This window comes from Balaenoptera ricei, chromosome 1 (genome assembly GCF_028023285.1).
Source record: "Balaenoptera ricei isolate mBalRic1 chromosome 1, mBalRic1.hap2, whole genome shotgun sequence".
NCBI classification, from domain to species: domain Eukaryota; kingdom Metazoa; phylum Chordata; class Mammalia; order Artiodactyla; family Balaenopteridae; genus Balaenoptera; species Balaenoptera ricei.
The window spans coordinates 51,019,101-51,033,117 of NC_082639.1; the positions used below are offsets into that span (position 1 = coordinate 51,019,101).

Here is a 14,017-nt window from a genome sequence, read left to right on the forward strand (position 1 = left end):
GGGTAGGATGAAAGGGGAAAAAGTAAAAGATAGAAGCAGGACAGGACCTGTGCCCCTGGGATGGAGCTGTGAAAGAGGAAAGGTTCCCACACCCTGGGAAACCCCCTTACCAGAGGAGAGATCAGCCAGGATGGAAAGGGAAATTCAGAGGCTTGGAGGAGAGTGCAAGCAGCCTGTTTGTCTCAGGTTGAACAGAGAGAGAACAGCACAGAGGATCCATGCTACTTTGCTGCAGTCCCCAGCCTAAGAAGCGTGCCTGCTAGTACATGCAGGGGCTGAGTGCTGAAACAAGCTTCAGAGGACAGACCCAGGGAGAGGACTGGGGTTAGCTGTGTGGAGACAGCCTGAAGGGGCTGGAGTGTGGCATGGGCTGCAACCAGGGGCGTCTGCAGAAGAAGCCCAGCCCACCATAGAAGCAAAGCACCATTAAGAGGCATATGAAGGGAAGGGTGGGGTCCACCATAGCAGCCTCACTCTTGGTGTGCTCACAGCCACCATGCACTGCCACTGACACCCCACTGTTAATGCGTGTGTGAAGGGAGAGGTGGGGCCTGCCATAGCAGCCCCTTTCTCGGAGCTGCCTCTACAAGCTCTGGGAGCATGCAAGCACCAGTGCCAGAGGGCTGCCCACGTGTGGATGTGGGGCTGAAAGCAGAGCTCTCTCCCCACAGCTGTGTGATCCACACCACCATGACTGGCTTTGTAAACTCAGCACCTGCAGGACATCAGAGTGGACAATGGGTACTCCTGTGGCTGGGACTGGTCCGGCCTTAGCAGCTATAGTCTTTGTGAGCACATGCACATGAAAGCGGGACCAAGGTTTGGGCTGCTTCCATAGCTTCCATGGTAGGACCAGGCATGCAACTACAGCAGTCCTGGTACCTGATTTCAGTGGATGGGTACTTATGGATCTATGCTGGTGGCTTTGTGAACACAGAGCCTGAAGGACACCAGGGATGACTGCCTGCATTCCCACAGTGGAAGCAGGGCCAAGGGTAGTGTGAACAACAGTATACTTTGTAAGCCTACACAATGGGTGACAGATGACACCATAGAGTGCACTCCCTGGTGGACAGCTCCAGCAAAGGAATAATCAGTGGCTCCTCTTCCAGAGGGAGCGCTCCAATCCTGCCTACTTAATACTGCAGCTTAGAAATGGATCTAGGGCTTCTACTCCAACAACTAGGGAGCAGACCCTGACAACCACAGAGCAAAGAGGAGGCCCCATTCAACATCCAGTGCAGGCTCTGGTCACAACAACACCAGTCATACCTCCATCAAGGGAATAACGGCCAGCACACACTGAGGAAAGAGGCAGCAGGCATAAATACTAAAACAGCCCTTGCACCAAAAATATTAAACCCATGCAAGCTACACAGGGGTCCTTCCACAAAAAAACAGCCCTCCAAGACTACAATAGATAATTGTTTCTCCTAAATTCATAAAGTAAGAGAAATGTAAGTAAAATGAAGAAGCAGAGGAACCACTCCCAATTTAAAAAATCAAGAGAATTCCCCTGAAAGAACAAACAATGAAAGAGACCTCTTCAGTCTAACAGACATCGAGTTCAAAAAGGAGATAATGAGAATATTGAAGGAATTAGGAAGGGCTACTGATAGAAATGCAGATTACTGTAAAATTAACTAGAAACAATAAAGAGGAACCAAGAAAAATTAGAAAATTCATTTGCCAAGACGAAAGCTGAGCTTAAGGGAATAAATAGCAGATTGAATAATGCAGAAGAATGAATAAGTGATCTGGAAGATAGGATAATCGAAATCACCCAATCAGAACAGAAGACAAAAAGCCAAACTGAAAAAAAAAAATGAAAGCAATAAAAGGGACCCATGGGATAATAGGAACCCTTGCATAATAGGGATTCCAGAAGGGATTTCTTCCAGGAGAAGAAAGAGAAAAGGAGATCAAAAATATATTTGAAGAAATTATGGCTGAAAACTTCTCAAACCTAAAGAAGGAAATAGATATCCAGGTACAGGAAGCACAGAGGGCCCCAAACAAGATGAACCCAAACAGAACTACACCAAGACATATCATAATTACAAGGGCAAAAATTAAAGATAAAGAGAAGATTCTAAAGGCAGCAAGAAAAGAGTTAATTACAAGGGAACCCCCATAAGGCTATCAGTTGATTTCTCTACAGAAATATTGCAGGCCAGAAGGGAGTGCCTAGATATATTCAAAATTCTGAAAGGGAAAAATCTGCAACCTAGGATAGTCTACCCAGCAAGATTATCATTTAGAATAGAAGGAGAGATAAAGAATTCTCAGACAAGCAAAAACTAAAAGAATACAGCACTACTAAATCTGTCCTAAAAGGAATATTGAAAGGTCTTCTCTAAATAGAAAAGAAGCAAGAATCTACAGGAAAGAGAAAAATCATAATTGGAAAGTAAATCACTTAAATAAGCCAGTATATCAATTTAAGAACAATAAAAATTTAAAAAATTCTGTGAAAGTGATGATAACCACAATGAACAGCAAAAGGTAAAACATGAAGATGTAAAAGAGGACATCAAAATAATAAAATGCGGGGGAGGGGAGTAAGAAAACATAGACTTTTTTTTTTCAGAATGTGTTTGAGCCTATATGACTACTAGTCTAAAGCAAGTAGATATAGGAAGGGGTTAACATACTTGAAAAACAGGGTAACCACAAATCAAAAACATACACTAGATTCACAAAAACCAAAAAGAAGAGAACGCAAGCATAACACAAAAGAAAATCTTCAAACTACAAAAGGAAAACCAAAAAGGATCATATAAGAAATAGAAAAGCAACAGGAAAACAAGGATTAAAATAGAAATAAATACATACCTATCAATAATTACCTTAATGGTCAATGGACTAAATGCCCCAATCAAAAGACAAACACTGGCAGATTGGATTAAAAAAACAAAACAAAACAAAAAACAAAAAAAGAAGCTACAATATGCTGCCTAAAAGAGATCCACTTGAGGGCAAAGGACACACATAGATTGAAAGTGAGGGGATGGGAAAAGATATTTCACGCAAAGAGAAGTGACAAGAAAGCAGGGGTAGCATTACTCGTATCAGACAAAATAGAGTTTAAAACAAAAGCTCTAAAGAAAGATAAAGAAGGACACTATATAATGATAAAAGGATCAATACAAGAAGAGGATATTACACTCATCAACATTATGCACCCAATATAGAAGCACCTAAATATGTAAAACAAATACTTACAGACATAAAAGGAGAAATTGACAGGAATACAATAATAGTAGGAGACTTTAACACCCCACTTACATCAATAGACAGATCTTCTAGACAGAAAATCAATAAGGCAACAGAGATCCTAAATGATACAATAGACCAGTTAGACTTAATTGACATTTTCAGGACATTATATCTGAAAAAAAAAAAAAAAAAAACCCAAAACAGAATACACATTTCTTTTCAAGTGCACATGGAACATTCTCTAGGACTGACTACATACTAGGGCACAAAACAAGCCTCAACAAATTTAAGAGTATAGAGATTATTTCAAGTATCTTTTTTGACCACAATTGTGTGAAACTAGAAATCAACCACAGAAAAAGAAACAAGAAAAAAACAATCACATGGAGACTAAATAACATGCTACTAAAAAACCAATGGGTCAATGATGAAATCAAAGAGGAAAAAAAAATCTTGAGACAAATGACAATGATATCACAACCATACAAAATCTATAGGATTCAGCAAAAGCAGTTCTTAGAGGGAAATTCATAGAGATACAAGCCTTCTTTAAGAAACAAATAAAATCTCAGTTAAACCACCTAACCCACCACCTAAAAGAATTAGAAAAAAAGAACAAACAAAAACTAAAGTCAGCAGAAGGAAGGAAATAATAAAGTTCAGAGAGGAAATAAAATAGAGATTAAAAAATTAATATAAAAAATCAGTAAAACCAAGAGCTGGTTCTTTAATAGGGCAAACAAAATTGACAAATCTCTGGCCAGGCTCACCAAGAAGAAAAGAGAGAGGACCCAAACAAACAAAATAAGAAATGAGAGAGGAGAAATTACAACCAATATTGCAGAAATACAAAAACCATAAGAGAATACTATGAATAATTATATGTCAACAAATAGGACAACCTTAAAGAAATGGACAACTTTCTAGAAACACACAGCCCACCAAAAGTGAATCAAGAAGTTATAGATTATTTGAACAGATCAATCACTAGAAGTGAAACAGAATCTGTAAGAAAAAAAAAAAACAACAAAAAAAACCAACTCCCTACAAACAAAAGTCCAGGACCAGATGGCTTCACAGATAAATTCTACCAACATAAAAAGAAGAACTTACACTGATCCTTCTCCAACTCTTCCAAAAGGTTGAGGAGGAGGAAATAGTCCCAAAGACATTCTAGGAAGCCCCCAACACCCTGATACTAAAACCAAAGACACTACCAAAAAATAAAATTACAGGCCAATATCTTTGATGAATATAGCTGCAAAAATTCTCAGCAAAATATCAGCAAACCAAATCCAACAATACATAAAAAAGATCATGCACCATGACCAAGCTGGATTCATTCCAGGGTCACAAGGATGGTTTAACATTTGCAAATCAATCAATGTGTTAGACCATGTCAACGAAAGAAAAGCCAAGAAACACATGATCATCTCCATAGATGCAGAAACAGCATTTGATAAAATTCAACATCCATTCATGATAAAAATGTTTACCAAAGTGGGATTAAAAGGAACATATCACAACATAATAAAAGTTATTTATGACAAGCCCAGAGTCAATATAGTACTCAACAGTGAAAAGCTGAAAGCCTTCCTGCTAAAATCTGGAACAAGACAAGGATATCTACTCTCACCCTTTCTATTCAACATGGTATTGGAAATCCTAGCCACAGCAATCAGACAAGAAAAAGAAATAAAAGGTATCCAAAGTGGAAGGAAGAGGTAAACTGTCATTATATGCAGATGACATGATACTATATGTTGAAACCCTAAAGACTCCACACAAAAACTTCTAGATCTAATCAACGAATTCAGCAAGGTAGCAGGAAACAAGATTAACATACAGAAATTGGTTGCATTTCTTTACACTAACAATGCAGTATCAGAAAGGGGATGTAAACAAACAATCTCTTTTAAAATTGCATCCAGAAAGGGGATGTAAACAAACAACCCCTTTTAAAATTGCATCCCAAAAAAAAAAAAAAAAGACTTAGGAATAAGCCTCACCAAGGAGGTGAAAGACTTATATGCTGAGAACTACAAAACATTAATAAAGGAAACTGAAGATGATTCAAAGAAATGGAAAGAAATCCCATGCTCTTGGATTGGAAGAATTAACATTGTTAAAATGGCCATACTACCCAAAGCAATCTACAGATTCAATGAGATCCCTATCAAATTACTCATGTTTTCACAGAACCAGAACAAATAATCCTAAAATTTATATGGAACCATGAAAGACCCAGTATTGCCGAAGAAATCCTGAGGAAAATGAACAAAGCAGGAGGCATAACCCTCTCAGACTTCAGACAATACTACAAAGCTACAGTGATGAAAACAGTGTGGTCTTGGCACAAAAACAGACATACGGATCAATGGAACAAAATAGAGAGCCCAGAAAAAAACCCACACAGCTACAGTCAATTAATCTTTGACAAAGGAGGCAAGAATATAAAATGGGAAAAAGACAGTCTCTTCAGCAATTATTGCTGGGGAAAGTTGGACAGCTGTATGTAAATCAATGAAGTTAGAATACACCCTCACACCATACACAAAAATAACCTCAAAATGGCTTAAAGACTTTAACATAAGATATGACACCATAAGACTCCTACAAGAGATCATGGGCAAAACATTCTCTGACATAAATTGTACCAATGTTTTCTTAGCTCAGTCTCCCAAGGCAATAGAAATAAAACCAAAACTAAACAAATAGGACCTAATCAAACTTACAAGCTTCTGTACAGCAAAGGAAACCATAAACAAAACAAACACATACTGAATGGGAGAAAATATTTGCAAATGATGCCACCAACAAGCACTTAATTTCCAAAATATACAAACAGCTCTTACAGCTCAACAACAAAAAAACAAACAAGTCAATCAAAAAATGTGCAGAAGACCTAAGTAGACATTTCTCCAAAGAAGACATACAGATGGTCACTAGGCACATGAAAAGATGCTCAACACCACTAATTATTAGAGAAATGCAAATCAAAAGTACAATGAGGTGGTGTCACCTCACACCCGTCAGAATGGCCATCATCAAAAAGTCTACAAATGAATGCTAGAGAGGGTGTGGAGAAAAGGGAACCCTCCTACAGTGTTGGTGGGACTGTAAATTGGTGCAGCCACTATGGAAAACAACATGGAGGTTCCTCAAAAACTAAAAGTAAATGATCCAGCAATCCCACTTCTGGGCATATATCCTGGCAAAACTATAATTCGGGGCTTCCCTGGTGGTGCAGGGGTTGAGAATCTGCCTGCTAATGCAGGGGACACGGGTTCGAGCCCTGGTCTGAGAAGATCCCACATGCCGTGGAGCAATTAGGCCCGTGAGCCACAACTACTGAGCCTGCGCATCTGGAGCCTGTGCTCCGCAACAAGAGAGGCCACGATAGTGAGAGGCCCGTGCATCGCAATGAAGAGCGGCCCCCGCTTGCCGCAACTAGAGAAAGCCCTCACAGAAACGAAGACCCAACACAGCCAAAAATAAATAATAAATTAAAAAATTTAAAAAAACAAAAAAACAAACAAACAAAAAAACTATAATTCGAAAAGATACATGCACTTCTATGTTCATAGCAGCACTATGTACAATAGTTGAGACATGGAAGCAACCTAAATGTTCATCAACAGTTGGATGGATAAAAAAGATGTGGTATATATATGTACAATGGAATCCTACCCAGCCACAAAAAAGAGTGAAATAATGCCATTTGCAGCTACATGGATGGACCTAGAGATTATCATATTAAGTGACTTAAGTCAGAGAAAGACAAATAGCATATGATATCACTTATACATGGAATCTAAAATATGACCAAATGAAATTATCTACAAAACAGAGGCAGACTCACAGATATAGAGAACAGACTTGTGGTTGCCAAGGGGGAGGGCGGGTAGGGAAGGGATGGATTGGGAATTTGGGATTAGCAGATGCAAACTATTATATATAGAATGGATAAACAACAAGGTCCTACTGTATAGCACAGGGAAACTATATTCAATGTCCTGTAATAAATCATAATGGAAAAGAACATGAAAAAGAATATATATATAGATATAACTGAATCACTTTGCTGTGCAGCAGAAATTAACACAACATTGTAAATCAGCTATACTTCAATTAAAAAAAAAAAAGACAGGGCAATGGAATTTATCCAAACCGAAGTACAGAGGGAAAAGAGGCTGAAAAAAATTAACATAACTTCAGGATCCAGTAAGTCAATATCAAGGGGTCTAACATATGTGCAACTGAATCCTATGTATATGGGGGCAAGGTGTGAGTTCATAAATAATAATTGAAGAAATTATTTATTTATTTATTGAAAAATAATTTGAAGACCAAAATGTATCCAAATGTTCTCAAAATATTAAAGTCATTGATCCAGTAACGTCAATGAACTGCAATTAGCATAAACAAAAAGAAAATTCTACGAAGACACTTTATAACCAAACTGCTAAGGAGTAATAATAAGAGAAAAAAATCTACAAAACAGCCAGAGAACAAAACACTCATAATGAATAGGAAAAAAAAAAAAAGAATTATTGTGGACTCTTCATCCAAAGCTAATCAGAATAAAATGAAGGCTCATCTTCCATTACAAATATATTTGGAACTTTACTTTCAGAGACTTAATGGCAGAAACACCAGGGAATACGTGTGATAGAGTAAAAGTTAAAACCAGGCAAAGAATCCCTTGTAAAGTATGTCACAGTTGTACAGCATTGGTCCAGTTTCTGCTACATTTATAGTCCTGGCCTGTTCCTGCTATTCACAGTGCTGACCTTGGGAGACAGCAATGTCCTGAGGAGTCCTGTGTCATTCATCTACACTTTCATTCAACATAAAAAGAGAAATAGCATTTATCACGGTCTGATTGTGGCCCGGATAGCACATTTGTAAAGGAATGTGAAAAAGGGCTTCTTTCTTTCTCAGTTTCAGCTGGAGTCCCAGTTGCTGCCAGTCAAGTGGTCCCTGCCAAGTGCTGGTGAGGCCCCAGGGCTAAAGTAAGGCACTGGGACCCTGTACGGGCCCTGCCACGGGTACATGGAAACAGCTTTTGTAACCCTGTAGCCCACTGCCTGGAAAGAGGGTATATAATAGGTGGTAAGGTGAGGAAAGGACTCTCCTGGAGTAAACTTTAGTCAGGCTGCTCTAAACTCTCTAGGCGTTGACCTTGGTGACTGTCCTTGTCGGGCTTGCAAGTTGCAGCAAGATTCTTGCTCAGCCAGATTAGAGGGAAACCCTTACCCTCAATATCTGATCACCGGGGCCTGCCTTCAGCCAGACTCCTGTGCAGTCAGTTTAACCTTGTCCTTTTCCATCCACTGACCCCACACTGCTTCTTGGCTGTAAAGCCCCACTTGTCCCTGCTCTATGCAGAATTGAGCCCAATTCTATACTGAAGACTCTGTCCTTCTATCGCAATACTGGTGAATGAAATCTGGTTTTGCCACTTTACTGCTGTTCAGCTCTGGTTTTCTTTAACAGAAGGGTCCTCCTTACTTCCCACCCATCTCCCACAAAGGAGGGAGGGACATAGTTACCCCTCACCAGGGAGGAGGCTTCAAGCCAAGAGGGATTTACCTGTGCTGTGTGGAGTTCCTGGAGTACAAGAACGAGTGCCACATGGAGGTTTGAAACTTCCTATAGGCAATAGGCTCAGTGAGGGCGACTGCAGTGGCTCTCTTGAGAGGGCTCTTTGGGGAGGGACCTCCACATAATGTCATCTTTGTCATAATGTGACATATTGTGGACCCTGTTGCACAGCCAGCTTGGGGTCATCTTGGATCCTAGCAAGAGGACTGCCTGCACTGGTAATATGGGATAAAAGGAGCTGAATTTGCAGATGCCCAAGATTGGGAGAGAGACATTAGGTAGAGGAAAAGCATGACCCCCTCAAGGGCAATGCACATGGAGGGCCCTGGTGGATTTGGGGACCTCCTATGTGTCAGACACAGATACAAAGGAAGAGGGAAAGGGGAGCAGGAGCTTCCAAAATGGACCAGGAACAAGAGAGTTACAAAAGTGAAGAAAACAAAATCTTTGTGTCATGCTTGGACAGGAAGAGAATTCATATTTTAGAGTTTCTCCAATGAGCTTTGGGGAAAGAAGGAGACATTTTACATGGCCAGAAAAGTCAGCTACTCTCAGTCATGTGTCCCCAAGCTTTCTGGTTAATTGTGGTCACACTCTACTTGGCTCTGGGTCCCATTGCATCTATTAGGTCAGGATGAGTATCCAGGGGTTTTCCATTGATTCCACAGGGAGTAGGTAAATGCCTGCCCACTTAGAATCATGGAAAATGAACAGCGGTGCAGGAATGGAATTCAGAGATGACTCAACAAAGTCCTTCATTTAACAGTTGAGGAGACTGAGCACATAGTGGAAAGTCTTTTGGCCAGTTTCTCAGTCTTCTAGGTGGATGATCTGACTGAGGGGAAAAAAAGAAGTGGAAGACAAGATCTCAGGTGTTCTGGAAGTTCAAGGCCTGGTTTGATTGGTTTTATTCTAGAAATATCATTTGGGTTGTTTTCTCGAGATGCAACTTTCCAGGAGGTTACAAAGAAAGTACCCTCTGGTGGGTGGCTTTGGTCCTCCCTTTCTGTTCTTCTAGCAGCCAGGAAGGACCAAATCTAACTCCTACATATTAGGAAAGGTTACCGCTGCATCCAGACGTACTCTCGGCTCTCTCTGGCAGACTCAGGCGAGCACCAGCGAGACTCAGTCTCTGTCTCTGTCTCTCTCTTGCCTGCCACCCTCCGACCACCAATTTTCTCTCTTGCTTCTTCCCTCCCCCACCCCACCTCATTCTAATTCTCTCTCTCCTCCCTCCCTGTTTCCCTTTCTAATGGCCTTCACTGAATTCGCTTTTCTCTGAATCCCAAGCAACAGGAATGAAAAGCCCCAGGTTCTCATGGCCTGTTTTGTTCTGAGCTATTTAAATTACTTAAGTCTAACCACCTTAGAAAAAAAGACCTTCTGTATGGTTTAGGCCTGTTTACCAGGTGTGTTTGTGTTTGTCTGCATGGGGGTTGGCATCAAAACCCCATGGACTATCAGGGGTACCTGGCTTTCCAGTTGATGCCATTTTCTCCCCTCAATGACCACATGAAGGAGGGTTGAGCAGGATTCTGGCATTTCTAGTTCCTGCTATAAAATATTCTACCAAGGCTCAGCTGTTGTGTTTAGGCAGGGAATACTTGCCAACCGAAAGCCAGCATCAACTTGTGAGAAATGATCACACCCACCACATTGTCAAATCCAGTATGAAATGGCTTGCGAATAAATAATGCCTGAGAGGGGATTTAAGGTTAGGAGGCACCTTGAAGGCAGAAAATATTTCCACATTCGTTTCCCCCAAACCTGCTTTCCAGGTTTGGTTAAAGTGGTCACATTCTTCTTGGTCCTGGGGTCCAAGGCCAAGGAGTGTATCCTTAGGTAAATCAGAGAAATTTCTTCTCCATAGAAACCTGCCTATAAATCAGGAATCCTACCTGCCCTGCTGACTTCCCAGGGGCCATTCGGAGGCAGAACCAGGATGAGCTTGCCCAGTGCTACCAAGTGTGAGGGCCTTTCTAGCTGACCTCTGTGGCTGTCCCAGGGCCCGACTTCTCTTATCTACCATTTCGCACCACTCCGACCCGGGCCATCTCAACAGGCCAGCAGCAAGTCCCCGTCTAAGGAAGGAAGCAGGAAGGAGGCAGATCACAGCTATGACTTTTATGATGTGCTTTATGGTTTCCAAATCACTCTGGTTTTTACAGCAGTTCTTCCTTTAGAGAAGGAATCACTATTCTCTTTGCATTTCCTGGCTGGAGAGGCAAATCGCTCACAACATACCTGATTTGCTCAAGGCTCCACTGGAGGTGGCAAAGCTGGGGTTGGGATCCCGTTTCCTCTGAGTCCAGTTCCCGTGACCTGTCCTCAGAGGCACTGCGTGCTGTTCCCGCACTGCCGAGCAGGCGCTCCTGCCTCGGGGGGACATGGCCATTCTTCCTGCTTTCCTTCCCCTCTCCCTCCCCGACAACTTCATGCCCGAGGAACGGCACAGAGGCGGTGGCTGACGGGAGAGATGGTCAGGCTCATTCTGAAGTTCAGACTCAGCTTCTCGTTGTTTGGAGGCCTGAAGGTAAATTTTTGCACAAGGGAAGTAAAGAAAATAAACAACTCAGTTCTTGCCAACTGTTCTCCAAGGCACATCCGCTTACCTGAAAGACAAAAATATAAGGTGAGTTACCTGTTCGGGCGGCGTCTGTGCCCAGCAAGGACTGAAACCTTCTACCAGGTCTTGTGAAACCTGAGCAAACGGAGGGCCTGCTAGGCCCTGGGGCTTTATGTACTCGGGCTTACTTGATCGAAGCCACCTGAGTTAACCAAAGCCCAGCGAGCTAAATCCACAATCACACACTCCGATGCCTTCAGGGATGAGGCAGATGAGGCACAGGTGAGGCACAGGGTGTATATGAAAGAAGTCAGAGGCCTGGGTTGATCTAGCAAGTGAAGTCTAGCCTAAGGCCTTTCAAAAATCCATTAGCAAACAATAATGACAAAAGCAGACAAAGAACAAAATTCTAGGTAATTTTTCTCAATTCTTAAAAGAAAATTGTTGAAAAGTATAAGCAAGTAAACATCAGAGCAAGGTTTCTCAAGTATGAGGCATCTTTTCTCTTTTTCCCGTTTCCCTCCTTAATGACTGGAAATCTCTCTGCCGTGGCTACCTGCGCAGGCAGACACCATCTCATCCCACCTGTGCTTCACCTGTTCCGGGTTTCCGCCACGCCCTCCCCCTCATGAAGGTGCTCCTCGCCCGACTTGTGTAACAGCACCCCACTCTGGTCTCTACCACCAGCCCTCTTGTGGGTGTTTTAATAACTTACTTTCTCCCTAAGTAATATATATTCACTACAAAAAGAAAAAGAATTGTGAAAAGTATAAACACAATAAAAGATCTCATAATCAGGCAGAACCCCTGTTAACATTTTGACATATTTCCTCATGGTCCTTGTAAGGATTCTCCAGCACACCATCACTGGGTAGCTAATTCTGTGCGCTGCTTTTACTACTTTGTGTTTCCCCACGTCATGAAACTTTCTTGGAAATAGTTAATATACGCATGCCTCTATTTTGTCCTTGCCTGTAATGAGCTGTTGAGGAAATAAAATTAGAGCGTATCTGCAAAAGTGTTCAGTAAGTTGAAATATGCTTCAGAATTATATCGTACTTATATTGTTTTGTGCCTGTTTCCCACCAGCGTGTGCCTATTTATCTCTGTTCCCCTCATCCTTACCTCTTTACCCATCACAAATAGTACAATGAGGAAATCTGTTAAAATAGTACCAGATCAGATGTATTGTAAATACCCAAGATTTTCCTAGAAGAATCCAGATATTGTGACAAAACTGGACCTAGAGAGTCAGGAACCAGGGTTAAAGTACAGGTTCTGCCAGTAACCAGCTCTGGGCTATGAGAAAACCCTTTATTCTTACAGACCTAAACGTGTCAAACTTGTCAAACATATGAGATAATCTCTCTCCTAACTACATTATGTGGCTGGGCAAGGATACCAGTAAGACAGGAGGTATGAATTTGCTTTTAAAATTATGAAAACAAGGGCTACTTGATTTCAAAGCTTCATCCTGGACCACGGGAAACATGGACCTTCTCCTTGAGGCTCCCACTAACTAACCAGGTCAATTACCTCATTAGTAAAATGAGAACACTGACCTAGGGTTTTTGGGAAAAGTTCTTCCAAACCTTATCTCCTATGATCCAGTGACTTTTTAAACATTTTTTTGAAAAATGAGGACTCAGCCTCTTGCCTTTCATGAAGCTGTCTGCTGCTTTGTTGGATCAAGTGGGAAAAACTTAAATGAGGAAAAGAAAATATAAATTTGCAGTAATAGCTTTGCTATTTGCCCTGATTATGTACGTATCCTAATTCCACACCTGATCATCTTTTGCAAGAGAAGGGCAGGAGCTTTCCACACCCCATCCCTTGAGGGAGGCTGTTTTTAGAAAGTGCTGGCTCAAGAATGAGGCAAAGCAGCTGTGCACCAAAGCCGGGAGTATGGCGGGGGAAAGCCAGACAGTGGTGTTGACTTCTTAAGTCAGTGCATCTTTCAGGTTTCTATCTCTTGAAAACTGTTTAGCTAGGCCTCATTCTGTTACAGCTGAGGGAATCCCCAAATTGCTTGCCTTCTAAGAATTTCATTCTTCTCAGGCAGAAAGACAGATAGTGAGACCAACTGCTTGCAAAAATGGCTCCAATTTCCCCTCTCTCCCTGTACCCCCATCATTTGCAATGTGATTTCATAGCTCTTCCCATAAAAATTGTGCTATTTTCCCTTCCCCTTGCACCGGGTCTCACCTTATGACTTGCACTGGCAACAGAATGCAGGGGGGAGTGATGGTTGCCAGTTCCTAGCCTGGGCCTTAGGAGGCATTGTGTGCTTCCTGTTCTCCCTCTTGGGGTCTTTATCTTCCACATGAACACCAGCCCCAGCCGGGCTAGCTTGCTGGAGGATGAAACTTGGAAAAGAGCCCCATTGTCCCAGCTGAGGTCATCCTAGATCCACCTTCAGCCAGCTGACCTCCCAAAAAGGCCAGAGAGGCCAGCTAAGATCAGTTGAGCTCCCAGCGCAACTGCAGACTCGTGAGCAATAATACACACTTATTGTTTTAAGTCACTGAGTTTTCCACCTTTGTTATGCAGCAATGTAATAATTGATACATATGATATGAACTTGCTGAATCTTAAAATGGAAGGGCCTTTAAGTGGGGAAATGAG

The 14,017-nt window shown here is 41.7% G+C and overlaps 1 protein-coding gene across 4 annotated transcripts in view; it reads right to left on the reverse strand.

Moving 5' to 3' along the window:
* LOC132350016 (cytochrome P450 2J2) overlaps positions 1–14,017 on the reverse strand; it is a 155,558-nt gene that overhangs the window by 113,863 nt on the left and 27,678 nt on the right. For 2 of the 4 annotated variants that reach the window (XM_059899009.1, XM_059898995.1), the window contains exon 9: positions 10,963–11,438. In XM_059899009.1, coding sequence (XP_059754992.1) covers positions 11,260–11,438 — 179 coding nt within the window. In that variant the 3' untranslated portion in view covers positions 10,963–11,259. Of the gene's footprint in view, positions 1–10,962; positions 11,439–14,017 lie in introns of those variants that run through there. The other 2 variants (XR_009497795.1, XM_059899017.1) reach the window with 2 other exon arrangements.